The 25,308-nt window shown below is 54.3% G+C and overlaps 1 protein-coding gene across 1 annotated transcript; it reads left to right on the plus strand.

Moving 5' to 3' along the window:
- Positions 1 to 16,149: 16,149 nt before the first annotated feature.
- LOC139112570 (uncharacterized) lies at positions 16,150 to 23,621 on the plus strand. Its single transcript, XM_070673660.1, has 2 exons — positions 16,150 to 19,327; positions 20,800 to 23,621. The coding sequence occupies exons 1-2, from the start codon at positions 16,150 to 16,152 to the stop codon at positions 23,619 to 23,621; spliced, it is 6,000 nt and encodes a 1,999-aa protein (XP_070529761.1).
- Positions 23,622 to 25,308: the final 1,687 nt, after the last annotated feature.

Raw genomic sequence — 25,308 nt, forward strand, 5'->3', positions numbered from 1 at the left:
GGTCACAGGTGGTAGGAAGAAAAGCAGCGAGGAAGCAGGCACAACAGACAACACATAGTTTGGCTGCCCCGGCCACAAATCTTAATAAGGCTGGAAAGATAAGTCAGCAGGTTACTAACACTGCATCAAAGCAGCAGTCTTCCCGCAAGAAAACTCAGGCTGGGAAGGTTGATAATACCCCAAAAAAGGGTAAGAAGAAATCTCGCAGAAGGGTGCCCAGAACGGCGGCAATTGTCCTCAACTGCCCCCCTGACAGAATCTCTGCTGTCATGGGGGAGGTGAGGACAAAGATTAAGCTGTCGGATGTCGGAATCTCTGATAGCGTTAAAACGCGTAACACTATCTCTGGAGCCTTGTTGATAGAGGTCTCCGGAGAAAATAAAGAGACCAAAGCGGATGCCTTGGTCCTTAAAATGAAGGAGGTTCTCCAAGGTCAGGAGGATGTCAAGTTAAGTCGACCCATAAAAACGGCCGAAATTCGAGTCCGTGACTTAGAGCCTTCTATCACGGCCGATGAGGTTGCCGCAACAATTGCAGACAAGGGGGGCTGCGACTTGCGGTCTATCACACCTGGAGATATTCGTAGATTCCCGGGTGGCCAGGGGAGTCTGTGGCTCAGACTTCCCTTGGCAGCAGCGAAGAAGGTAACTGAAGGGGGGAGCCTTAACATTGGGTGGACCCGTGTTAGAGTCTCACTCTTAGAGGCTCGCCCCCTTCGATGTTATAAATGCCTCGAGAAGGGGCATGTAGCGGATAAGTGCCCTAGTCCCGCGGATAGAACTAACAGATGTTACCGATGCGGGACTTTAGGGCACATTGCAAGAAATTGTTCGGCTCCCCCCAAGTGCCCTGTTTGCACAGATCTGGGGAGGAAAGCCGAACATGTTATGGGTAGTACTAAATGCACTACCCAAAATAGAAAAGGTAGAAAGGAGGTAGCCGGGGAAAGAGAAATCTCAACCCCGGCCGTTAAGTCTTCTGCCCTTGTCAGGGCGGAAAGTATGGAAGTGGAACCATTGGAGGGAATGGGGGCTTAAGAATTACAATGCCCCTGTCCCTCCTTCAGGCAAATTTGTGTCACGCCCGCGGGGCGCAAGATCTCTTTCTTCACACCCTCGCGGAGCGTGACATTCAAGTTGGAGTAGCCGCCGAGCCCTATAGAATCCCCGAAAAGCATCCTTGCTGGACAGGGGACACATTGGGCTCGGTGGCAATTACATGGAGATGGCGGCAAGGACAGCCGACCTGTGCACCCCTCAAACGCGGCGAACGCTTTGTCGCTGTCCGCTGGGGTGCGATAGCAGTAGTGGGAGTTTATTTACCACCATCGGGCACCCTGGCGGACTTTGAGGGGTGGCTGGAAGTAATCGGCGAGTGCGTGCGAGGTCTTCGTCCCCGGCCAGTTCTAGTTGCCGGAGATTTCAACGCATGGTCCCGAACATGGGGATCAGCGTGTACTCGGGCCCGCGGAGAGGCTCTGGAGGAGTGGGCGGCGACGCTAAATCTCACCCTAATTAACAGGGGTGGGATAGCCACGTGTACGCGGCCGCAGGGAGAATCGGTCATAGACTTGACTTGGGCAACTCCTGCGGCCGCTAGGATGATAAAGGGATGGAGAGTGGAAGAGGACCTCGAGCATCTGTCAGATCATCGTTACATTACGATGGAGCTCGAGGCCTCTTCTCCATCAATCCGCGGTCGCCGCCGCCCTGAAAAGAGATGGGCACTCCGGCAACTGGACCAGCAGAAGTTCGAGGCCTCGATCACCGTTTCTCTTTGGTGTAGAGATAGCGGGATCGGGGTCTCTGAGGTACGGGACGAAGACCCGGTGAGAGAAGCAGAGTGGCTAGTTGAGGCAGTCACAGATGCTTGTAATGCATCCATGCCTCAAACCAGCCAAAATATTCGTCGGGCCGCCTACTGGTGGTCCGACGAAATAGCTCAATTGCGGCGCGAACTTGTGCGCCGCAGAAGAGCGGTGACAAGGTGTCGGGACAACATCGGCCGGCGGGAAAGGGAAATGGAGCCCTTTAGGCAGGCGAGAGAGGCCTTAAAAAAGGCCATTAGGGCAGCCAAGGCCAGAGCATGGAACGAGCTCATCCAGGCCCTCGACGAAGACCCTTGGGGGCGCGCATATAAGATAGTTTCTAAGAAACTAAGACCAAGCGCGCCCCCCATCACGGAGATCTTAGATAAGAGCTTCGTCGAGGAAGTGGTACATACTCTCTTTCCCGCCGACATCTGCGGGGAAGATGAGTCTCCCGGCGTCTCTATTTTAGATGACGAGTGGTCATCGGACTTAGACGTCGGGGAAGATGAGTTTGCTGGGGTCGTCAAGCGGAGTTGCCGGGGCAATACAGCCCCTGGCCCAGACGGCCTCCGCAAAAAGGTATGGGCCTTGGCTGTCCAAGAACTTGGAGGCCTCCTAAGAGAAATGTTCTCTGCCTGCCTCCGACGTGGTGTGTTCCCTCCTTCCTGGAAGGAGGCGAAGTTAATTCTCCTTCGCAAGGAGGGTAAGGACGAGAAGTCCCCGTCGGCCTACCGGCCGATCTGTTTGCTGGACGAGGTGGGTAAAATCTACGAACGTATAATCGTGGATCGCCTCGTCCAGCACTTGTCCCGGCAGGGCCCTGATCTTAATGGGGCCCAGTATGGTTTCAGGGGGGGCCTGTCCACAGTAGACGCAATTCTCTGTGTACAGGCTTTCACCGAGGAGTTCACGGCCCAGGGCGGGGGAGTGTTAGCAATATCAATAGATATTTCAAACGCATTTAACTCCCTTCCCTGGGACCGTATTAAAAAGTCGCTCCGACACCACCGAGTACCACAATACTTGGTGCGTGTCGTGAGCGAATATTTGAGAGATAGGTGGATCTCGTACACGGATAGTACGGGATCCACCTGTAAGAGAAGGTTGTACCGCGGCGTGCCCCAAGGATCTGTGTTAGGTCCACTTTTGTGGAATCTGGGGTACGACGCGGTACTTAATACTCTTCCCCGGCTGTCGTCTGGTATGTTATGCCGACGATACCTTGATACTAGCCGGGGGAGAACATTTGAGGAGGCCAGCAGGCGCGGCGAGGTGGCCGTGCAGGCCGTAATTGGAGCCATTGGGCGAGCAGATCTAAAGGTGTCGGTGGGGAAAACGGAAGTACTCTTCTTCCGTCAGAAGAAGTCTCCCCCACCGCCGCAAGACGCCAACATCAAAGTTAGTGGGTGTTCCGTTCCGGTCAAGCCTGAGATAAAGTATCTTGGCTTGATCCTGGACGGACATTGGTCCTTCGAGGGCCATGTCAACGAGGTCGCTCGTCGGGTTCGGAAGAGAGCAAGTTCGCTACGCGGACTTTTCCCGAATCTCGGCGGGCCAAGCGGCGGTGCTAGGCGGTTATATGTTAACACCGTGCGGGCCATTGCTTTGTACGCAGCCCCGGTGTGGGCGGACGCTCTGGCGGCCAACAGAAGGAGTCGGGTGAAATTAGAATCAGCATTTCACCCGGTGGCCGTTGGGGCGTCGCGGGCCTACCGCACGGTGTCGCGCGCCGCCGCCGCGGTGTTAGCGGGAATAATTCCCGCGGACCTCTTGGCCCTCGAATATGCGAGGACCTTTAGGCGTCTGCGGGCCATCCGTGAGAATAGGGGGACCGTGACTCCAGCCGCTTGCAGCCGTGTTAGGCTCGAGCATAGGGCGGACACGGTTGTGCAGTGGAGTAGGAGACTACACGAGGAGACCCCCTGGGGATGGCGCACCATAGCGGCTATACAGCCGGTGCTCGCCCAGTGGCTAGATATGTGGGTGCTGGGTGGTGGTCCGTCCTTCCGGGTGACGCAGGTCCTCTCGGGGCATGGTTGCTTCGGGAGGTACTTGTGTCAGATCGGAAGAGAAGTCGATGAGAGATGTCACCATTGCGACTCTCTCGTGGACACTGCCCAGCACACTTTGGAGGTGTGCCCTGCGTGGGCTGTGGAGCGGGAGGAGTTGGTCCGGGTGATAGGTCCGGATCTAACTCTCCCGCAGGTTATAAAGTCTGCAGTAGCGGACTTAGAAGGTTGGAAGGCCCTCTCCTTATTCTGCGACAAAGTTATGGCAGAAAAGGAGAGGGCGGAGAGGGAGAGACAGGGGCAGCCGAGTGGGCCGTCCCTGTCACAACAACCCCCGACCGCCGGTAGCGGCGGGGGTCCACCGGCTCCGCCACCTCCTCCCCCAGCCGGGGGTGGAGGGAGAGGGCGGCCTCGTAGACGTCGACCGGACGTTGGGAAGCGAAGTAACTCGCCTTCCACGTATGGAGATCGTGGCCCGCCCTCTCAGGGCGGAGCCAGTAGAAGAAGTAGCAGGCTGGCTGCAAAGTCAGCTTTAAGTGGAGGCGCGTGTCGGGTTGAGGGTAGGGGACGGGCGCAAGCCTCCCCCCCTTTTCCCGTCCTGTGCCCATCCGCTCAAACGCATGGGAGTCCGCCCATAAACTCCCATGCATTAGTATGACGCTCCCGGGAGAGGGACGTCCTGTTTGTCGCGCCACGGAAATAATTTCTCGTGGCTGTGGCCTTTGACGCCTCTCTCCCGAGGAGCAGGTAAAGGCGGCACGGACAACAGTGGCTGGGGGCCAAGTCCGTTGCCGCCTACTTGGAAGAAGTAATCGAAGGGCCACGCCAAGCCCTTTGATTTAAAAAGTAGCCGGCCCGCAGCAAACAGCGGGCCCTGCCGCCCTTAGTTCCATGGGTGGCAGCGCGGGGGGCCCACCCAAGTCATCGGGTGGGTCGGTGCCGGGGAAGTTGAGAAGTTATACGTCCGTGTTCCTCAACTTCCCCATTAGTCACGGCACCAAAGCGGGCCAAAGTGGGGGTTTAGTCGGTAGTGGGCAGCCTCGCGGCGTAAGACCTGAGCCCGACATAACCCTCTCCCTTCCCCAAGGGAGAGGGTATGCGTAAAGGCATTCCCCCACTTTAAAAAAAAAAAAAAAAAAAAAAAAAAAGGTTAGGTTAGGTTCACCCAACCTCAGGGGCCACAGAGGCCGTCCCTTTATTAGGACGGTGTAGATCTGTGGTACGGGACTTGGCGGTCCCGAGGTGCCTGAGCCCGGCGACCACTTCGCCGAGAGGGTGGGTTTTATTCCCCCCAAGGTGGTAAGGGAAGGTAACCCGGAATGCAAATCCCGGCCGGCTGGGGCCGGGGGAATTGGTTTCCCCGCCATGCCACCGGGGGTTAGGGGGCCTCCCGTTCAAGGGGAGAAGATCCCTTTCTGAGGCATTGCACGCGGGTGCTCCCGCAGCCGAGGTTAGGGATTACCTCTACCCGTTTCCGGGGCGTACGTGGTGCGTTCCTGGGGCGGGTACGAGTATACGCACCGGAGTTGCACACCGGGGGTGTGACCCCACGGTCTCCGGGGGCGTAGGGTGTTCCGGCCCGCGGGCTGGGCACCCCAGGGAAGACGTAGGGGGTGTTTCGGGCCGCTCGGAAGTCTCCGAGGTGGGCCTGGTCACCCCGGGGAGAAGGTCGTGACCGCCACGGGGCCGCTCGGACGTATTCCGAGGCGGGGCTCGTGGCGCGTCTCTGGAAGAAAGAAAGGAGCGGCTAGGTCGGAGTCGGCAGGGCGGGCACCCAATCGGCCTAGGGGAAGGAAAACCCTACAAAAACCATTATAATGGACAATATGGAAATGGCAGATCAACAGGAATCAGTTTTACCGTCTCAGAGGATTCGGACCCTTAGAGACCGGCGTGGTGGGAGTGCCGTCCCGGCTCCTGCCATGTCGTCATCAAACGACGGGCGATCCAGCGCTTGCTCCGCAGGGGCACTGGTGGAGAATGCTACTGCGAACAACAACAGAGATCGGTCCGATCAAGAGGACCGAAACACGCAGTCTTTTTCTTCAGACGGAGAAAAGGAACCGAGCAGAAAAGCTGCCCCGCTCACGGATACTGACGGGGAGTTTATGAAGCTTCCGCGCTTAGTTGACATGCAAGTTGTCAAGCGGGCCAATAATAAGAAGAAGACTGGGCCCAAATGTAAGACGTCAGCTGGACAGACGAGTAGAACGCGAAAGAAAATGGATCTATCCGCTCCTTTCAGCAATGTCAGACCGCACGAGTTTTCCCCTCCGCCAGCTGAGACTGGCTTAACTACAGCGACAGAGGACGAAACTCGACTAACATCCAGACAGGTCTCTGCAAATTCGGCTGATCCACAAGAAGAAGATGCCGACACAGACATCATCTGCGTGAACTCATCTGATGCTTCTGATGCTTCCGTGAGAACCACGGCGTCAGGGGCATTCAAGAGAACTAGGAAGAGAAAAGACGACGACACGATTAAGAAGACTCGTCGTACGGCGGATCGCTCTTCCTCTTCCTCCGAGAGATCATTCTTCGAAAATGACGGGAAAAAACGAGGCCGACCACTCGTGACTGGAAAAGGTGCGCAGATTCTCAATATCAGAGCGAAGAATCAAGAGTTGCAATCCTTGAAGGATGAAATAAAGACAATGAGGGAAATAGCCGAAGGAGGATACGATCCCTCAGATTTCAAAGGGAAACGCCGTACAGTAATGGCCGAAAGACTAGAACAGGAAGCCATTGGCTTGCCTGTGAACGCCATGGCGGCCGAAATACTTCAGACGGCGAAGAAAATTGAAGAGGTTGCGGTGAAGTCCAACAACCTGAAAGGCGGCTTTGTTCGGATTCTCAGAGAGGCCGCTTTAAAAATAGAAGTTAACACGGATGCTATGTTTAAGAAGATAGCTCCGCAAGAGAGTGCGACTTCTCAAGAAGTTGAGCAGTTGAAGGAGGAAGTCAACCGGCTGCGGGAAGAGCTACGACAAGCCCGTAGCACTTTAACGCAACCTTCTTCTGTTTCCCAGGCTCCCGGAAATACATCAGAAGACATCGCAATGGAGGTGGAAACAGGAGTTGAGCTGAACAACATCTCCCAGCCCGTCGTGTTGCCTCCCCGAGAAGAGTGGCCTCCAATTATAAGGCCGGCCATCCAGGGGAAGAGCAAAGTTCTTACCGATGACGAGGAGAGGACGATAAAGAGTGTCGTTCTCCCCCCTCGTCGGAAATCAACTAACAGGGACGTAGAGAGCTTGATAGACGGTAAACTGGCAACATTTGCCAAAATATTTCAAGCTCAAATAAAAGACACAATGACCACCTTGATGGAACAGCTCATTCCCCGAGCTTCCGTCGATGGGGCCCGGAAAAACGCCCCCGTGGCACCAACCCCGAAGGATGACACCAAGGGACGCCCGGTTCCCAGGGAGGGAATCAAGGGAAAAGAGCCCGTAAAGACGGGAAAAGTCGAGGGCCAAAGGCTTAAAGCCTCTACCTCCACTACCCAGCCGTCTATATCCAAACAGACAGTTGAAGATAAGAGGCCGGCAAAAGATGGCCTTCAACCCAAAGAGAACAAGGCTCTTGGGAAATCTGCCCCGCGTGACGCTGAGGCTGAGACATGGTCTCAAGTCGCTAAACGCGGAACAAATAAGAAGACCAAGCAGTTGCCGAAACCCACGGCTTCTGCTGCACCTACCAAACAAGGAAAGCAGAAGACACAGAAAGGCGGAAGGCTTGCCGCCAATACTGCTACAGCTGGCACTTCCATAGCCCAGCCCAAAGGACCAAGAAAAAGAAGAACGAAGAGAAGAAGAGTTCCCAGGACGTCAGCCGTCGTTCTTTCGGCCCCAGGAGAAGAGTACAACAAGCTGATGGCCGAAGTACGTTCCAAGATCAAGCTGGCAGATCTTGGGATCCAGGAAAAGGTTACAATGAGAACAACAGCCACAGGAGCACTTCTCATTCAGATCCCAGGATCTGAAAATGAGTGTAAGGCCGATGCTTTAGCCAGTGAAATGAAACAGGTACTGGCGCATAAGGAGAACGTTAAAGTCTCCCGCCCCGTCATCACTGCGGACATCCGCGTCTGGCCTCTCGAGCCTTCCATTTCAACAGAGGAAGTAATTGAGGCCATCGTCGACAAAGGAGCCTGCCAGCCCAGGGAAATTCATCCCGGAAACAAGAGAGAGTTAACCAATGGCATGAGTAGCCTTTGGCTAAAACTCCCGCTCGCTGCAGCGAAGAAAGCAGCAGCGGGAAATACGCTCGGAGTTGGGTGGACAAAGGTTAAAATAGCTTTGCTCGAACCTCGTCCACTCCGATGTTTTAGGTGCCTCGAGCGGGGCCATACGAAGGAAACTTGCCCGAACCCGATCGACAGGTCGGGCAAATGCTACAGATGTGCTGAACCAGGGCACACTGCCAGAGAGTGCACATCCGCACCCCGATGTCCAATATGTATGGACATTGGCAGGAAAGCGGACCATGTCTTGGGTAGCAAATCGCACTACCCAAAAAAAGGGAAAACCGGTGAGCAGGGATAAGTCTGCTCCCACCGGACAGGCAGCAATGGAGATTGACGTACAACCTCCATCAGACGCGCTGCCTCAAAGAATTCGCTCTCAGGAGGAGGGAGCCCGGCCTTCAGTCTCTTAATGGCCCTCTCTCTACTTCAAGCAAACGTGTGCCACTCCCGCGCAGCACAGGACTTATTCCTACAAGTGCTTGCGGAGAGTGGCTGTACTCTAGGTGTTGTCTCGGAGCCTCATCGCATCCCGGAAAACCACCCATCGTGGATGCAAGACGACACAGGAACCGTGGCGCTTACGTGGCGATGGTGGCGAGGTGCACCTCCTTGTGCACCAATTGGACGAGGCCGTCGGTTCGCGGCGGTACACTGGGGCCCTGTGGCAGTGGTGGGTACATATTTACCACCATCGGGCTCTATCCAAGATTACGAAGGATGGCTGGAGGAAATTGGTGTCTTTATTGATGGACTTCAACCACTCCCTGTGGTGCTCGCGGGAGACTTTAACGCCTGGTCCACAACATGGGGTTCCCGACAAACCAACAGAAGAGGAAGAACATTAGAAGAATGGGCAGCTACGAGGAACCTGGTACTGCTAAACCAGGGGAATGTGCCCACGTGTGTGCGGCCGCAGGGTGAGTCTATTATAGACTTAACATGGGCCACCCCTGCGGCCGCCAACATGGTCCGAAAATGGAAAGTGGCCGACGATCTCGAACACCTGTCAGACCACAGGTACATCCTGTTAGAGCTCGGGGTCCGGGCCACACCCTCCCTGACAAAGAAATACTTCTCTTCAGAGAAAAGATGGGCTCTCAAAAAGTTAAGAGAGGACACGTTTGGAGCCTCTCTTGAGGTATCGTGCTGGAGTAGAGAGAGCCAGTTTCAAGACTCTAGACCCAGCATTGCAGAAGAAGTTGACTGGATGGAGGAGGCTGTTACAAGTGCCTGCGACGTCTCTATGCCGAGGGTCCGACGAACGCCACGTCGTTCTACCTACTGGTGGAATGACGACATCGCGGAGTTGCGTCAAAAGGCCAATATACAACGACGGATTCTTACGCGCTGCCGAAGAAACTCCGAAAGAAGAGCTGCTGCGTTAGAAGACTATAAGACGGCAAGGATGGCTCTACGTGTGGCAATCAGAGAGTCCAAAGCAAGATCTTGGGAAGAACTTATTTCTAATCTAGACGAAGACCCGTGGGGACTGGCATATAAGGTGGTAACAAAAAAGTTAAGACCACCAGCTCCGTCGGTCACGGAGACATTGAGTCCGGTCTTTGTCAAAGAAGTGGTGGATACTTTGTTCCCCAAGGCATGTGTAAGGAATAGAGTCGGCGGCCTGTTTTCAGTCCAAGCTCTCGAGACAGAAGACCCAGAGTTCCCGGAAATAGAAGAGGAAGAGTTTTCTATAGCAGCAAAAAGGAGTTTTAGCGGCAACACCGCACCTGGTCCAGATGGACTACACAAGAAGGTGTGGGCTCTCGCTCTTCCAAAAATCGGGGAGAGCCTTCGAAATCTGCTAAGCAGATGTCTTCAGGAGGGCGTTTTTCCAAGTCAATGGAAAAGCGCGAAACTCGTTCTCCTGAAAAAGAAAGGGAAGGAAGAAGGCTTGCCGTCATCTTTTCGACCAATATGTTTATTGGACGAGGCCGGAAAGCTTCTGGAAAGGATCATTGTAAATCGCCTCGTCCAGCATTTGAATAAAGTAGGCCCAAATCTGAGTAAGGCCCAATACGGTTTTCGGGAGGGACACTCAACGATAGACGCAATTCTGCATTTGAGGTCTCTTACAGAAGAGATAGTATCCCAGGGGGGAGTAGCATTGGCTGTGTTAATAGACATATCAAATGCCTTCAACTCCATCCCCTGGGAAGTTATTAAGGCATCGCTGCGGCGTCATAATGTGCCAATATATTTACAGGCGGCGATAGATAATTACTTCAGAGATAGGAATATTACTTATTTTAATAGAGATAAGCGGTTATGTAAAAGACCGCTGTACCGCGGGGTACCCCAAGGGTCCGTCCTAGGGCCTTTGCTGTGGAATTTGGGGTATAACGCGGTACTTTGTACGGCGCTACCCCCCCGCTGTCACACCATCTGCTACGCAGACGATACCTTGGTGCTGGCCGGGGGAGACAACTACCAAGAAGCACTTTGGAGAGCTGAAATCGCCGCAAAAATCATCTTTGCGGCAATTGAGAGACTGGGACTTAAAGCGGCCCCTGATAAAACCGAAGCCTTATGGTTTTTCGACAAGGCTCAAAGTCCGCCGCCAACGAATTGCGCCATACACATTGACGCTGCTCGCATTGTTCCCAAGCCTACTGTGAAATACTTGGGACTGTACTTGGACGGAAGATGGGCATTCCGCGAGCACTTCACAAGAATTGCGGAGAGGGTAACAACCTGTGCCACCGCCCTCAGGGGCATCTTACCTAATCTAGGAGGACCTAACGGGGCGGCAAGAAGATTGTACGCCAATACAGTGCGCGCCATAGCGATGTATGGTGCGCCTGTATGGGCAGAAGACTTAACAGCTGGCAGGGGAAGCCGTACTCTTTTAGAAAAAGCCTTCCACCCTGTCGCTGTTAGAACAATACGCGCATACCGCACGGTCTCACGTGCGGCGGCTGGAGTCTTGGCAGGCATTCCACCGCCTGATCTTACTGCGACAGAGTACTCCCGCATATTCAGTGCATCACGGAAGTTTGAGCGACGATACGGCGTGCGTCCTAGCACTAGCATCAAAGCGCGTATAAGGCGCTACTACCGCGAGAAGACAATAAAAGAGTGGAAAACACGCTTACGAGCCACTCTAGCATCAGAAGGTGGACGCGTACTTGAGGCCTTTGAGCCGGTACTTGAAGACTGGATCCAACGACACAAGAGGATGGGACTCTCTTTCCATGCGACGCAGCTCTTAACCGGACACGGTTGTTTTGCAAAATACCTACGTCGAATTGGCAAAGAAGAATCGGAGAAGTGCCATCACTGTGAGGCATTCCGGGACGACGCGCAGCACACATTAGAAGAGTGCCCTGCGTGGCGAGACGAAAGGATGGATCTTATCCGGAAGACGGGGCGCGACTTGTCCCTTCCGGCGCTTACAAAGAAGATGGTGGACAACGAGGAGGCACACAACGCCTTCATCATATTCACAGGGCGTGTCATGAGCGCCAAAGAAAACGCCGAACGCCAAAGAAGAGGACAACCGGTAAATATCACCTCCGGCGTAGGACTTACATCGACTTCGGGCAATCAGCCCGCCACAGGCGCCCATCGTGCGCGCCGGGTTGGAGGTAGGGACGGGCGCAAGCCTCCCTCCTTCCTGGCCCAAACGGTGGCGCCTCTCAACTCGTGCGTCGGAGTTCACGACTGAATTCTAACGCACAAAGATGACAGCAAGATAAGGGACGAGTCTTCCTTCCCGCCAAGTTATAAAAACTCAGCGGGAGGGCGTCTCTCCCTCACTTCAAGAAGAGCGAGGCCAGGAAATATTAAGAGGCTGGGGAGCCTCTCCCAGTCTCGCCCTCCAAAGAAGTAAGTCGCAAGCCAAACGCGACTGTTTTAGAGAAGCCGGCCCGCCACACAATTGCGGGCCCTGCCGCTCTAAGTCCAAAAGAGCGGCAGCGCGGGGGACCCACCCAAGCCATCGGGTGGGTCGGTGCCGGGGAGGTTTGAGATGTATACGCAAGTGTTTCCTCAACCTCCCCATCAGTCAACGGCACCACATGCGGGTAAAAGTGGGGGTTTAGTCGGTAGTGGGCAGCCTCGCGGCATAAGACCTGAGCCCGACATACCCCTCTCCCTCCCCCAAGGGAGAGGGTATGCGTAAAGGCATTCCCCCACTATAAAAAAAAAAAAAAAAAAAAGGTTAGGTTCACCCCCTCGTAGTGCGCCACCTTGTCGTGGTGAGGGGGCTTAAGGGATCGAATCAACGATCCGCTGGGGCAGTACCTGGGACTTAGTCCCGGGGAGGGCCCGGCGGGGAGGTTCGGTCCTACTAAGAGCGCACAGTACCTTCCTGGCATTGCACTCCGAGTACATCACGTACTCGAGCCGGGGAAGGTACACCCTCAGGGGCCACAGAGGCCGTCCCTTTATTAGGACGGTGTAGATCTGTGGTTCGGGACTTGGCGTTCCCGAGGGTTCCTGAGCCCGGCGACCACTTCGCCGAGAGGGTGGGTATTATTCCCCCAAGGTGGTAAGGGATGGCGACCCGGAATACAAACGCCCGGCTTGTCAGGGTCGTGAGGGGAGGTCTTCTGACTTCCTCCTGGCAACCTCAGGGGCCACAGAGGCCGTCCCTTTATTAGGACGGTGTAGATCTGTGGTACGGGACTTGGCGGTCCCGAGGTGCCTGAGCCCGGCGACCACTTCGCCGAGAGGGTGGGTTTTATTCCCCCCAAGGTGGTAAGGGAAGGTAACCCGGAATGCAAATCCCGGCCGGCTGGGGCCGCAGGGGAATTGGTTTCCCCGCCATGCCACCCGGGGGGGGTTGGGTAGGGGGCCTCCCGTTCAAGGGGAGAAGATCCCTTTCTGAGGCATTGCACGCGGGTGCTCCCGCAGCCGAGGTTAGGGATTACCTCTACCCGTTTCCGGGGCGTACGTGGTGCGTTCCTGGGGCGGGTACGAGTATACGCACCGGAGTTGCACACCGGGGGTGTGACCCCACGGTCTCCGGGGGCGTAGGGTGTTCCGGCCCGCGGGCTGGGCACCCCAGGGAAGACGTAGGGGGTGTTTCGGGCCGCTCGGAAGTCTCCGAGGTGGGCCTGGTCACCCCGGGGAGAAGGTCGTGACCGCCACGGGGCCGCTCGGACGTATTCCGAGGCGGGGCTCGTGGCGCGTCTCTGGAAGAAAGAAAGGAGCGGCTAGGTCGGAGTCGGCAGGGCGGGCACCCAATCGGCCTAGGGGAAGGAAAACCCTACAAAAACCATTATAATGGACAATATGGAAATGGCAGATCAACAGGAATCAGTTTTACCGTCTCAGAGGATTCGGACCCTTAGAGACCGGCGTGGTGGGAGTGCCGTCCCGGCTCCTGCCATGTCGTCATCAAACGACGGGCGATCCAGCGCTTGCTCCGCAGGGGCACTGGTGGAGAATGCTACTGCGAACAACAACAGAGATCGGTCCGATCAAGAGGACCGAAACACGCAGTCTTTTTCTTCAGACGGAGAAAAGGAACCGAGCAGAAAAGCTGCCCCGCTCACGGATACTGACGGGGAGTTTATGAAGCTTCCGCGCTTAGTTGACATGCAAGTTGTCAAGCGGGCCAATAATAAGAAGAAGACTGGGCCCAAATGTAAGACGTCAGCTGGACAGACGAGTAGAACGCGAAAGAAAATGGATCTATCCGCTCCTTTCAGCAATGTCAGACCGCACGAGTTTTCCCCTCCGCCAGCTGAGACTGGCTTAACTACAGCGACAGAGGACGAAACTCGACTAACATCCAGACAGGTCTCTGCAAATTCGGCTGATCCACAAGAAGAAGATGCCGACACAGACATCATCTGCGTGAACTCATCTGATGCTTCTGATGCTTCCGTGAGAACCACGGCGTCAGGGGCATTCAAGAGAACTAGGAAGAGAAAAGACGACGACACGATTAAGAAGACTCGTCGTACGGCGGATCGCTCTTCCTCTTCCTCCGAGAGATCATTCTTCGGAAATGACGGGAAAAAACGAGGCCGACCACTCGTGACTGGAAAAGGTGCGCAGATTCTCAACATCAGAGCGAAGAATCAAGAGTTGCAATCCTTGAAGGATGAAATAAAGACAATGAGGGAAATAGCCGAAGGAGGATACGATCCCTCAGATTTCAAAGGGAAACGCCGTACAGTAATGGCCGAAAGATTAGAACAGGAAGCCATTGGCTTGCCTGTGAACGCCATGGCGGCCGAAATACTTCAGACGGCGAAGAAAATTGAAGAGGTTGCGGTGAAGTCCAACAACCTGAAAGGCGGCTTTGTTCGGATTCTCAGAGAGGCCGCTTTAAAAATAGAAGTTAACACGGATGCTATGTTTAAGAAGATAGCTCCGCAAGAGAGTGCGACTTCTCAAGAAGTTGAGCAGTTGAAGGAGGAAGTCAACCGGCTGCGGGAAGAGCTACGACAAGCCCGTAGCACTTTAACGCAACCTTCTTCTGTTTCCCAGGCTCCCGGAAATACATCAGAAGACATCGCAATGGAGGTGGAAACAGGAGTTGAGCTGAACAACATCTCCCAGCCCGTCGTGTTGCCTCCCCGAGAAGAGTGGCCTCCAATTATAAGGCCGGCCATCCAGGGGAAGAGCAAAGTTCTTACCGATGACGAGGAGAGGACGATAAAGAGTGTCGTTCTCCCCCCTCGTCGGAAATCAACTAACAGGGACGTAGAGAGCTTGATAGACGGTAAACTGGCAACATTTGCCAAAATATTTCAAGCTCAAATAAAAGACACAATGACCACCTTGATGGAACAGCTCATTCCCCGAGCTTCCGTCGATGGGGCCCGGAAAAACGCCCCCGTGGCACCAACCCCGAAGGATGACACCAAGGGACGCCCGGTTCCCAGGGAGGGAATCAAGGGAAAAGAGCCCGTAAAGACGGGAAAAGTCGAGGGCCAAAGGCTTAAAGCCTCTACCTCCACTACCCAGCCGTCTATATCCAAACAGACAGTTGAAGATAAGAGGCCGGCAAAAGATGGCCTTCAACCCAAAGAGAACAAGGCTCTTGGGAAATCTGCCCCGCGTGACGCTGAGGCTGAGACATGGTCTCAAGTCGCTAAACGCGGAACAAATAAGAAGACCAAGCAGTTGCCGAAACCCACGGCTTCTGCTGCACCTACCAAACAAGGAAAGCAGAAGACACAGAAAGGCGGAAGGCTTGCCGCCAATACTGCTACAGCTGGCACTTCCATAGCCCAGCCCAAAGGACCAAGAAAAAGAAGAACGAAGAGAAGAAGAGTTCCCAGGACGTCAGCCGTCGTTCTTTCGGCCCCAGGAGAAGAGTACAACAAGCTGATGGCCGAAGTACGTTCCAAGATCAAGCTGGCAGATCTTGGGATCCAGGAAAAGGTTACAATGAGAACAACAGCCACAGGAGCACTTCTCATTCAGATCCCAGGATCTGAAAATGAGTGTAAGGCCGATGCTTTAGCCAGTGAAATGAAACAGGTACTGGCGCATAAGGAGAACGTTAAAGTCTCCCGCCCCGTCATCACTGCGGACATCCGCGTCTGGCCTCTCGAGCCTTCCATTTCAACAGAGGAAGTAATTGAGGCCATCGTCGACAAAGGAGCCTGCCAGCCCAGGGAAATTCATCCCGGAAACAAGAGAGAGTTAACCAATGGCATGAGTAGCCTTTGGCTAAAACTCCCGCTCGCTGCAGCGAAGAAAGCAGCAGCGGGAAATACGCTCGGAGTTGGGTGGACAAAGGTTAAAATAGCTTTGCTCGAACCTCGTCCACTCCGATGTTTTAGGTGCCTCGAGCGGGGCCATACGAAGGAAACTTGCCCGAACCCGATCGACAGGTCGGGCAAATGCTACAGATGTGCTGAACCAGGGCACACTGCCAGAGAGTGCACATCCGCACCCCGATGTCCAATATGTATGGACATTGGCAGGAAAGCGGACCATGTCTTGGGTAGCAAATCGTGCACTACCCAAAAGAAAGGAAATCCGGTGAGCAGAAAGGATAAGTCTGCTCCCACCGGACAGGCAGCAATGGAGATTGACGTACAACCTCCATCAGACGCGCTGCCTCAAAGAATTCGCTCTCAGGAGGAGGGAGCCCGGCCTTCAGTCTCTTAATGGCCCTCTCTCTACTCCAAGCAAACGTGTGCCACTCCCGCGCAGCACAGGACTTATTCCTACAAGTGCTTGCGGAGAGTGGCTGTACTCTAGGTGTTGTCTCGGAGCCTCATCGCATCCCGGAAAACCACCCATCGTGGATGCAAGACGACACAGGAACCGTGGCGCTTACGTGGCGATGGTGGCGAGGTGCACCTCCTTGTGCACCAATTGGACGAGGCCGTCGGTTCGCGGCGGTACACTGGGGCCCTGTGGCAGTGGTGGGTACATATTTACCACCATCGGGCTCTATCCAAGATTACGAAGGATGGCTGGAGGAAATTGGTGTCTTTATTGATGGACTTCAACCACTCCCTGTGGTGCTCGCGGGAGACTTTAACGCCTGGTCCACAACATGGGGTTCCCGACAAACCAACAGAAGAGGAAGAACATTAGAAGAATGGGCAGCTACGAGGAACCTGGTACTGCTAAACCAGGGGAATGTGCCCACGTGTGTGCGGCCGCAGGGTGAGTCTATTATAGACTTAACATGGGCCACCCCTGCGGCCGCCAACATGGTCCGAAAATGGAAAGTGGCCGACGATCTCGAACACCTGTCAGACCACAGGTACATCCTGTTAGAGCTCGGGGTCCGGGCCACACCCTCCCTGACAAAGAAATACTTCTCTTCAGAGAAAAGATGGGCTCTCAAAAAGTTAAGAGAGGACACGTTTGGAGCCTCTCTTGAGGTATCGTGCTGGAGTAGAGAGAGCCAGTTTCAAGACTCTAGACCCAGCATTGCGAAAGAAGTTGACTGGATGGAGGAGGCTGTTACAAGTGCCTGCGACGTCTCTATGCCGAGGGTCCGACGAACGCCACGTCGTTCTACCTACTGGTGGAATGACGACATCGCGGAGTTGCGTCAAAAGGCCAATATACAACGACGGATTCTTACGCGCTGCCGAAGAAACTCCGAAAGAAGAGCTGCTGCGTTAGAAGACTATAAGACGGCAAGGATGGCTCTACGTGTGGCAATCAGAGAGTCCAAAGCAAGATCTTGGGAAGAACTTATTTCTGATCTAGACGAAGACCCGTGGGGACTGGCATATAAGGTGGTAACAAAAAAGTTAAGACCACCAGCTCCGTCGGTCACGGAGACATTGAGTCCGGTCTTTGTCAAAGAAGTGGTGGATACTTTGTTCCCCAAGGCATGTGTAAGGAATAGAGTCGGCGGCCTGTTTTCAGTCCAAGCTCTCGAGACAGAAGACCCAGAGTTCCCGGAAATAGAAGAGGAAGAGTTTTCTATAGCAGCAAAAAGGAGTTTTAGCGGCAACACCGCACCTGGTCCAGATGGACTACACAAGAAGGTGTGGGCTCTCGCTCTTCCAAAAATCGGGGAGAGCCTTCGAAATCTGCTAAGCAGATGTCTTCAGGAGGGCGTTTTTCCAAGTCAATGGAAAAGCGCGAAACTTGTTCTCCTGAAAAAGAAAGGGAAGGAAGAAGGCTTGCCGTCATCTTTTCGACCAATATGTTTATTGGACGAGGCCGGAAAGCTTCTGGAAAGGATCATTGTAAATCGCCTCGTCCAGCATTTGAATAAAGTAGGCCCAAATCTGAGTAAGGCCCAATACGGTTTTCGGGAGGGACACTCAACGATAGACGCAATTCTGCATTTGAGGTCTCTTACAGAAGAGATAGTATCCCAGGGGGGAGTAGCATTGGCTGTGTTAATAGACATATCAAATGCCTTCAACTCCATCCCCTGGGAAGTTATTAAGGCATCGCTGCGGCGTCATAATGTGCCAATATATTTACAGGCGGCGATAGATAATTACTTCAGAGATAGGAATATTACTTATTTTAATAGAGATAAGCGGTTATGTAAAAGACCGCTGTACCGCGGGGTACCCCAAGGGTCCGTCCTAGGGCCTTTGCTGTGGAATTTGGGGTATAACGCGGTACTTTGTACGGCGCTACCCCCCCGCTGTCACACCATCTGCTACGCAGACGATACCTTGGTGCTGGCCGGGGGAGACAACTACCAAGAAGCACTTTGGAGAGCTGAAATCGCCGCAAAAATCATCTTTGCGGCAATTGAGAGACTGGGACTTAAAGCGGCCCCTGATAAAACCGAAGCCTTATGGTTTTTCGACAAGGCTCAAAGTCCGCCGCCAACGAATTGCGCCATACACATTGACGCTGCTCGCATTGTTCCCAAGCCTACTGTGAAATACTTGGGACTGTACTTGGACGGAAGATGGGCATTCCGCGAGCACTTCACAAGAATTGCGGAGAGGGTAACAACCTGTGCCACCGCCCTCAGGGGCATCTTACCTAATCTAGGAGGACCTAACGGGGCGGCAAGAAGATTGTACGCCAATACAGTGCGCGCCATAGCGATGTATGGTGCGCCTGTATGGGCAGAAGACTTAACAGCTGGCAGGGGAAGCCGTACTCTTTTAGAAAAAGCCTTCCACCCTGTCGCTGTTAGAACAATACGCGCATACCGCACGGTCTCACGTGCGGCGGCTGGAGTCTTGGCAGGCATTCCACCGCCTGATCTTACTGCGACAGAGTACTCCCGCATATTCAGTGCATCACGGAAGTTTGAGCGACGATACGGCGTGCGTCCTAGCACTAGCATCAAAGCGCGTATAAGGCGCTACTACCGCGAGAAGACAATAAAAGAGTGGAAAACACGCTTACGAGCCACTCTAGCATCAGAAGGTGGACGCGTACTTGAGGCCTTTGAGCCGGTACTTGAAGACTGGATCCAACGACACAAGAGGATGGGACTCTCTTTCCATGCGACGCAGCTCTTAACCGGACACGGTTGTTTTGCAAAATACCTACGTCGAATTGGCAAAGAAGAATCGGAGAAGTGCCATCACTGTGAGGCATTCCGGGACGACGCGCAGCACACATTAGAAGAGTGCCCTGCGTGGCGAGACGAAAGGATGGATCTTATCCGGAAGACGGGGCGCGACTTGTCCCTTCCGGCGCTTACAAAGAAGATGGTGGACAACGAGGAGGCACACAACGCCTTCATCATATTCACAGGGCGTGTCATGAGCGCCAAAGAAAACGCCGAACGCCAAAGAAGAGGACAACCGGTAAATATCACCTCCGGCGTAGGACTTACATCGACTTCGGGCAATCAGCCCGCCACAGGCGCCCATCGTGCGCGCCGGGTTGGAGGTAGGGGACGGGCGCAAGCCTCCCCCCTCCTTCCTGGCCCAAACGGTGGCGCCTCTCAACTCGTGCGTCGGAGTTCACGACTGAATTCTAACGCACAAAGATGACAGCAAGATAAGGGACGAGTCTTCCTTCCCGCCAAGTTATAAAAACTCAGCGGGAGGGCGTCTCTCCCTCACTTCAAGAAGAGCGAGGCCAGGAAATATTAAGAGGCTGGGGAGCCTCTCCCAGTCTCGCCCTCCAAAGAAGTAAGTCGCAAGCCAAACGCGACTGTTTTAGAGAAGCCGGCCCGCCACACAATTGCGGGCCCTGCCGCTCTAAGTCCAAAAGAGCGGCAGCGCGGGGGACCCACCCAAGCCATCGGGTGGGTCGGTGCCGGGGAGGTTTGAGATGTATACGCAAGTGTTTCCTCAACCTCCCCATCAGTCAACGGCACCACATGCGGGTAAAAGTGGGGGTTTAGTCGGTAGTGGGCAGCCTCGCGGCATAAGACCTGAGCCCGACATACCCTCTCCCTCCCCAAGGGAGAGGGTATGCGTAAAGGCATTCCCCAAAAAAAAAAAAAAAAAAAAAAAGGTTAGGTTCACCCTCAGGGGCCACAGAGGCCGTCCCTTTATTAGGACGGTGTAGATCTGTGGTTCGGGACTTGGCGTTCCCGAGGGTTCCTGAGCCCGGCGACCACTTCGCCGAGAGGGTGGGTATTATTCCCCCAAGGTGGTAAGGGATGGCGACCCGGAATACAAACGCCCGGCTTGTCAGGGTCGTGAGGGGAGGTCTTCTGACTTCCTCCTGGCAACCTCAGGGGCCACAGAGGCCGTCCCTTTATTAGGACGGTGTAGATCTGTGGTACGGGACTTGGCGGTCCCGAGGTGCCTGAGCCCGGCGACCACTTCGCCGAGAGGGTGGGTTTTATTCCCCCCAAGGTGGTAAGGGAAGGTAACCCGGAATGCAAATCCCGGCCGGCTGGGGCCGCAGGGGAATTGGTTTCCCCGCCATGCCACCCGGGGGGGGTTGGGTAGGGGGCCTCCCGTTCAAGGGGAGAAGATCCCTTTCTGAGGCATTGCACGCGGGTGCTCCCGCAGCCGAGGTTAGGGATTACCTCTACCCGTTTCCGGGGCGTACGTGGTGCGTTCCTGGGGCGGGTACGAGTATACGCACCGGAGTTGCACACCGGGGGTGTGACCCCACGGTCTCCGGGGGCGTAGGGTGTTCCGGCCTGCGGGCTGGGCACCCCAGGGATGACGTAGGGGGTGTTTCGGGCCGCTCGGAAGTCTCCGAGGTGGGCCTGGTCACCCCGGGAGGAGGTTGCGACCGCCACGAGGCCGCTCGGACGTATTCCGAGGCGGGGCTCGTGGCGCGTCTCTGGAAGAACGAAAGGAGCGGCTAGGTCGGAGTCGGCAGGGCGGGCACCCAATCGGCCTAGGGGAAGGAAAACCCTACAAAAACCATTTTAATGGACAATATGGAAATGGCAGATCAACAGGAATCAGTTTTACCGTCTCAGAGGATTCGGACCCTTAGAGACCGGCGTGGTGGGAGTGCCGTCCCGGCTCCTGCCATGTCGTCATCGAACTACGGGCAATCCAGCGCCTGCTCCGCAGGGGTGCTGGTGGACAATGCGCCTGCGAAGGACAGAGATAGGTCCGATCAAGAGGACCACAACACGCAGTCCCTTCACTCGGATGGAGAAGAGGAATCAAGCAGGAAGGCCGCTCCGCTTACGGACACCGACGGGGAATTTATGAAACTCCCGCGTCTTGTCGACATGAAAGTCGTAAAGAGAGCCAATAAGAAGAAGGCTGGACCAAAAAGCAAGACATCAGCTGGTTCAACGGGTGGAACGAAACGATCACCAGATTTACCCGCTCCTTTCTGCAGCGTTAGACCGCATGCGGGTTCTCCTCCGCCAGCTGAGGCTGGCCTGACAACAGCAACTGAGGATGAATCTCGCTTTACATCTCGACAGATTTCTACAAACTCTATCGAGATACAAGAAGACGACGACACAGACATTGTCAATATAGACTCTTCTGATGCTTCCGATGCCTCTGTGAGAACCACGGCGTCGGGGGCATTCAAGAGAACTAGGAAGAGAAAAGACGACGACACGATTAAGAAGACTCGTCGTACGGCGGATCGCTCTTCTTCTTCCTCCGAGAGAGCATTCTTCGAAAGTGACGGGAAAAAACGAGGACGACCGTATGTGTCCGGAAAAGGTGCGCAGATCCTTAACATCAAGGCGAAGAACCAAGAGCTGCAATCCTTGAAAGAAGAAATTAGAACCATGAGGGAAATAGCTGAAGGAGGATACGATCCTTCAGATTTTAAAGGTCGGCGTCGGACAGTAATGGCCGAGAAACTAGAGCAGGAGGCCATCGGCCTACCTGTTCACGCCATGGCGGCCGAAATTCTGCAGACGGCAAAGAAGATCGAAGAGGTTGCGATTAAATCCAACAATCTTAAAGGCGGTTTTGTCCGCATTCTTAGAGAAGCCGCTCTGAAAATAGAGGTCAACACGGACGCTATGTCCAAGAAGATATCTCCGCAAGAAAGTGGGATTACCCAAGAAGTGGAGCAGCTAAGAGAAGAAGTCAACCGGCTACGAGAAGAGTTAAAACAGGCCCGCAACACTGCAACGCAACCTCCTCCTCTTCTGGCTTCCAAAGAACTGCCAGAAGACATCGCAATGGAGATGGACGCGGAAGTTGAGTCAAACAATAATCCTCAGCCCGTCGTGTTGCCTCCCCGAGAAGAGTGGCCTCCAATTATAAGACCGGCCATCCAGGGGAAGAGGAAGGTTATTGCTGACGACGAGGAAAGGACAGAAAAAAGCATCGTTCTCCCACCCCGCCGTAAATCAACCAGCAAAGACGTAGAGAGCTTAATAGATGGCAAATTGGCGACTTTCGCCAAAGTTTTTCAAGCTCAGATAAGGGACACAATGTCCACCTTAATGGAGCAGTTCATTCCCCGAACCTCCGTCAATGGGGCCCAGAAAAACGCCCCCGTGGCACCGGCCCTAAAGGGCGATACCATGGGACGCCCGGTTCCCAAAGAGAGAAGCAAGGGGAACAAGTCCGAAAAGGCAAGCAAAGCCGAGGGCCAGAGGCTGGAAGCCTCTACCTCTTCTACTCAGCCGTCCGCAACAAAGCGGACAACCGAGACTAAGAGGCCGACGAAAGATGGTCCTCCTTCCACCAAGAGCAATGCTCCCGGAAGATCTGCCCCGCGCCACACTGAGACAGAGACATGGTCTCAAGTCGTGAGACGCGGAACGAAAGAGAAGACCAAACAGTCGCCGAAACCCGCGGCTCCTTCGACTTCTGCAAATAGACAAGATAAGCAGAAGACAAAGAGTGGTGGAAAGCCTACAGCCAGTGTTACCACAACTGGTCATCCTGTGGCCCAATCCAAAGGGTCAGGTAAAAGTAAGAGAAGAAGACGAAGAGTTCCTAGGACATCGGCTGTTGTCCTTTCGGCCCCAGGAGGAGAGTATAATAAGCTGATGGCCGAAGTACGCTCGAAGATCAAGTTGGCGGATTTTGGGATCCAGGAAAAGGTCACTATGCGGACAACAGCCACAGGAGCCCTCCTTATTCAGATCCCAGGATCTGAAAATGAATGCAAGGCCGACGCGCTGGCTAGCGAAATGAAGAAAGTTTTGGCGTACAAGGAAGACGTCAAGATCTCCCGACCTACCATCACGGCGGACGTTCGCATCTGGCCTCTCGAGCCCTCCATCTCAACGAAGGAAGTAATCGAGGCCGTCTCGGACAAGGGGACTTGTCAGCCCAGAGAGATCCACGCTGGCGACAAGAGGCAGTTAGCCAACGGCATGAATAGCCTCTGGCTGAGACTCCCGCTTGCTGCTGCCAAAAAAGCAGCCACGGGAAACACACTCGGCGTTGGGTGGACAAAGGTGAAAATAGCTCTACTTGAGCCTCGTCCACTCAGATGTTACAAGTGTCTGGAGCGAGGCCACACTAAAGAAACCTGCCCGAATTTAATCGACAGGTCGGGCAGATGTTATAGATGTGCCGAATCGGGGCACACAGCAAGAGAGTGTACATCCGCGCCCCGATGTCCAATATGCATGGACATAGGGAGAAAGGCGGATCATGTCTTGGGTAGCAAAGCGTGCACTACCCAAAGAAAAAAGGGGAATCCGGTAAGCAGGGCCGATAAGTCTGCTTCTACTGGACAGGCAGCAATGGAAGTTGACGTCCAACCTCCATCGGACGCGCTGCCTCAGCGAATTCGCTCCCGGGAGGAGGGAGTCCAACTCTCGACTAGTTAATGGCCCTCTCCCTACTTCAGGCCAATGTGTGCCACTCTCGTGCAGCGCAGGACTTATTCCTGCAAGTGCTCACGGAGAGTGGCTGTACTTTGGGTGTGGTCTCGGAGCCCTACCGCATCCCAGACAACCACCCGTCCTGGATAGAAGATACCACGAAAACTGTGGCATTGACATGGAGATGGTGGCGAGGCGCACCTCCATGCGCACCGATCAGACGTGGCCGTCGTTACGCGGCGGTACACTGGGGTCCTGTAGCGGTAGTCGGCACGTATTTACCACCATCGGGCACCATAGACGACTACGAGGGATGGCTAGAAGAAATTGGAGTGTGCATCGACGAACTTCAACCGCTCCCCGTTGTGCTTGCCGGGGATTTTAATGCCTGGTCCACAACATGGGGCTCCCAGCGGACCAACGGAAGAGGCAGAGTCCTAGAAGAGTGGGCAGCAACAAAGAACTTGGTGCTGTTAAACCAAGGGAATGTATCCACATGTGTGCGACCGCAGGGAGAGTCTATTATAGACCTAACGTGGGCCACCCCTGCGGCCGCCAACATGGTTCGTAATTGGAAAGTGGCTGAAAACCTTGAGCACCTGTCAGACCACAGGTACATCTTGTTGGAGCTTGGAGTCCAGGCCGCACCTTCAACATTGAAGAAATACCTCTCTTCTGAAAGAAGATGGGCACTCAAGAAGATAAGAGAAGACGTATTCGAAGCCTCCCTAGAAGTATCGTATTGGAGCAGAGAGAGCCAACCTCAAGTTTCTGGATCGAGCATCTCAGGCGAAGTTGATTGGTTGGAGGAGGCGGTTACAAACGCCTGCGAGGCCTCAATGCCGAGGGTTCGACGGGCGCCACGCCGTTCCACTTATTGGTGGAACGAAGATATAGCGGAATTGCGTCGAGAAGCCACCAGACGGCGTAGAATTATTACGCGCTGCCGAGACAACTCGGAAAGAAGGGCTACTGCGCTAGAAGAATATAAAGCGGCCAGAAGAGCTTTGCGTGTAGCAATCAAAGAGTCCAAGGCCAAATCCTGGGAAGAACTTGTCTCCAATCTTGACGAAGACCCGTGGGGCTTGGCATATAAGGTGGTCACAAAAAAGCTAAGGCCGCCAGCTCCGTCCGTTACGGAGACATTGAGTCCGGTTTTTATTAAAGAGGTAGTGGACACGTTGTTTCCCGAGCCTACAATCTCTGAAGCCGGAACAAATAATGTACTTCCTGCTCAAGTTTTTAGTACGGAGGACTCAGAATTTTCTGAGATAGAGGAGGAGGAATTTGCTGTAGCCGCAAAAAGGAGTTTTGGAGGTAACACTGCGCCCGGGCCGGACGGGCTGCATAAAAAAGTATGGGCTCTTGCCCTTCCAAAAATCGGGGAGAGCCTTAGAACTCTGCTGAGCAGATGTCTTCGGGAGGGCGTTTTTCCAGCTCAATGGAAGAGCGCTAAACTCGTTCTCCTGAAAAAGAAGGGGAAGGAAGAAGGTCTGCCGTCTTCTTTTCGGCCAATATGTTTGCTGGATGAGGTCGGAAAGCTTCTGGAAAGGATAATGGTAAACCGCCTCGTCCAGCATTTAAATAGCGTAGGCCCAAACTTGAGCAAGGCTCAATATGGTTTTCGTGAGGGACACTCAACTATAGACGCAATCTTGCACTTGAGGTCCCTTACAGAAGAGACAACGTCCCA

This window comes from Cardiocondyla obscurior, unplaced genomic scaffold (genome assembly GCF_019399895.1).
Source record: "Cardiocondyla obscurior isolate alpha-2009 unplaced genomic scaffold, Cobs3.1 scaffold31_0_849067, whole genome shotgun sequence".
Taxonomy (NCBI): Eukaryota; Metazoa; Arthropoda; class Insecta; order Hymenoptera; family Formicidae; genus Cardiocondyla; species Cardiocondyla obscurior.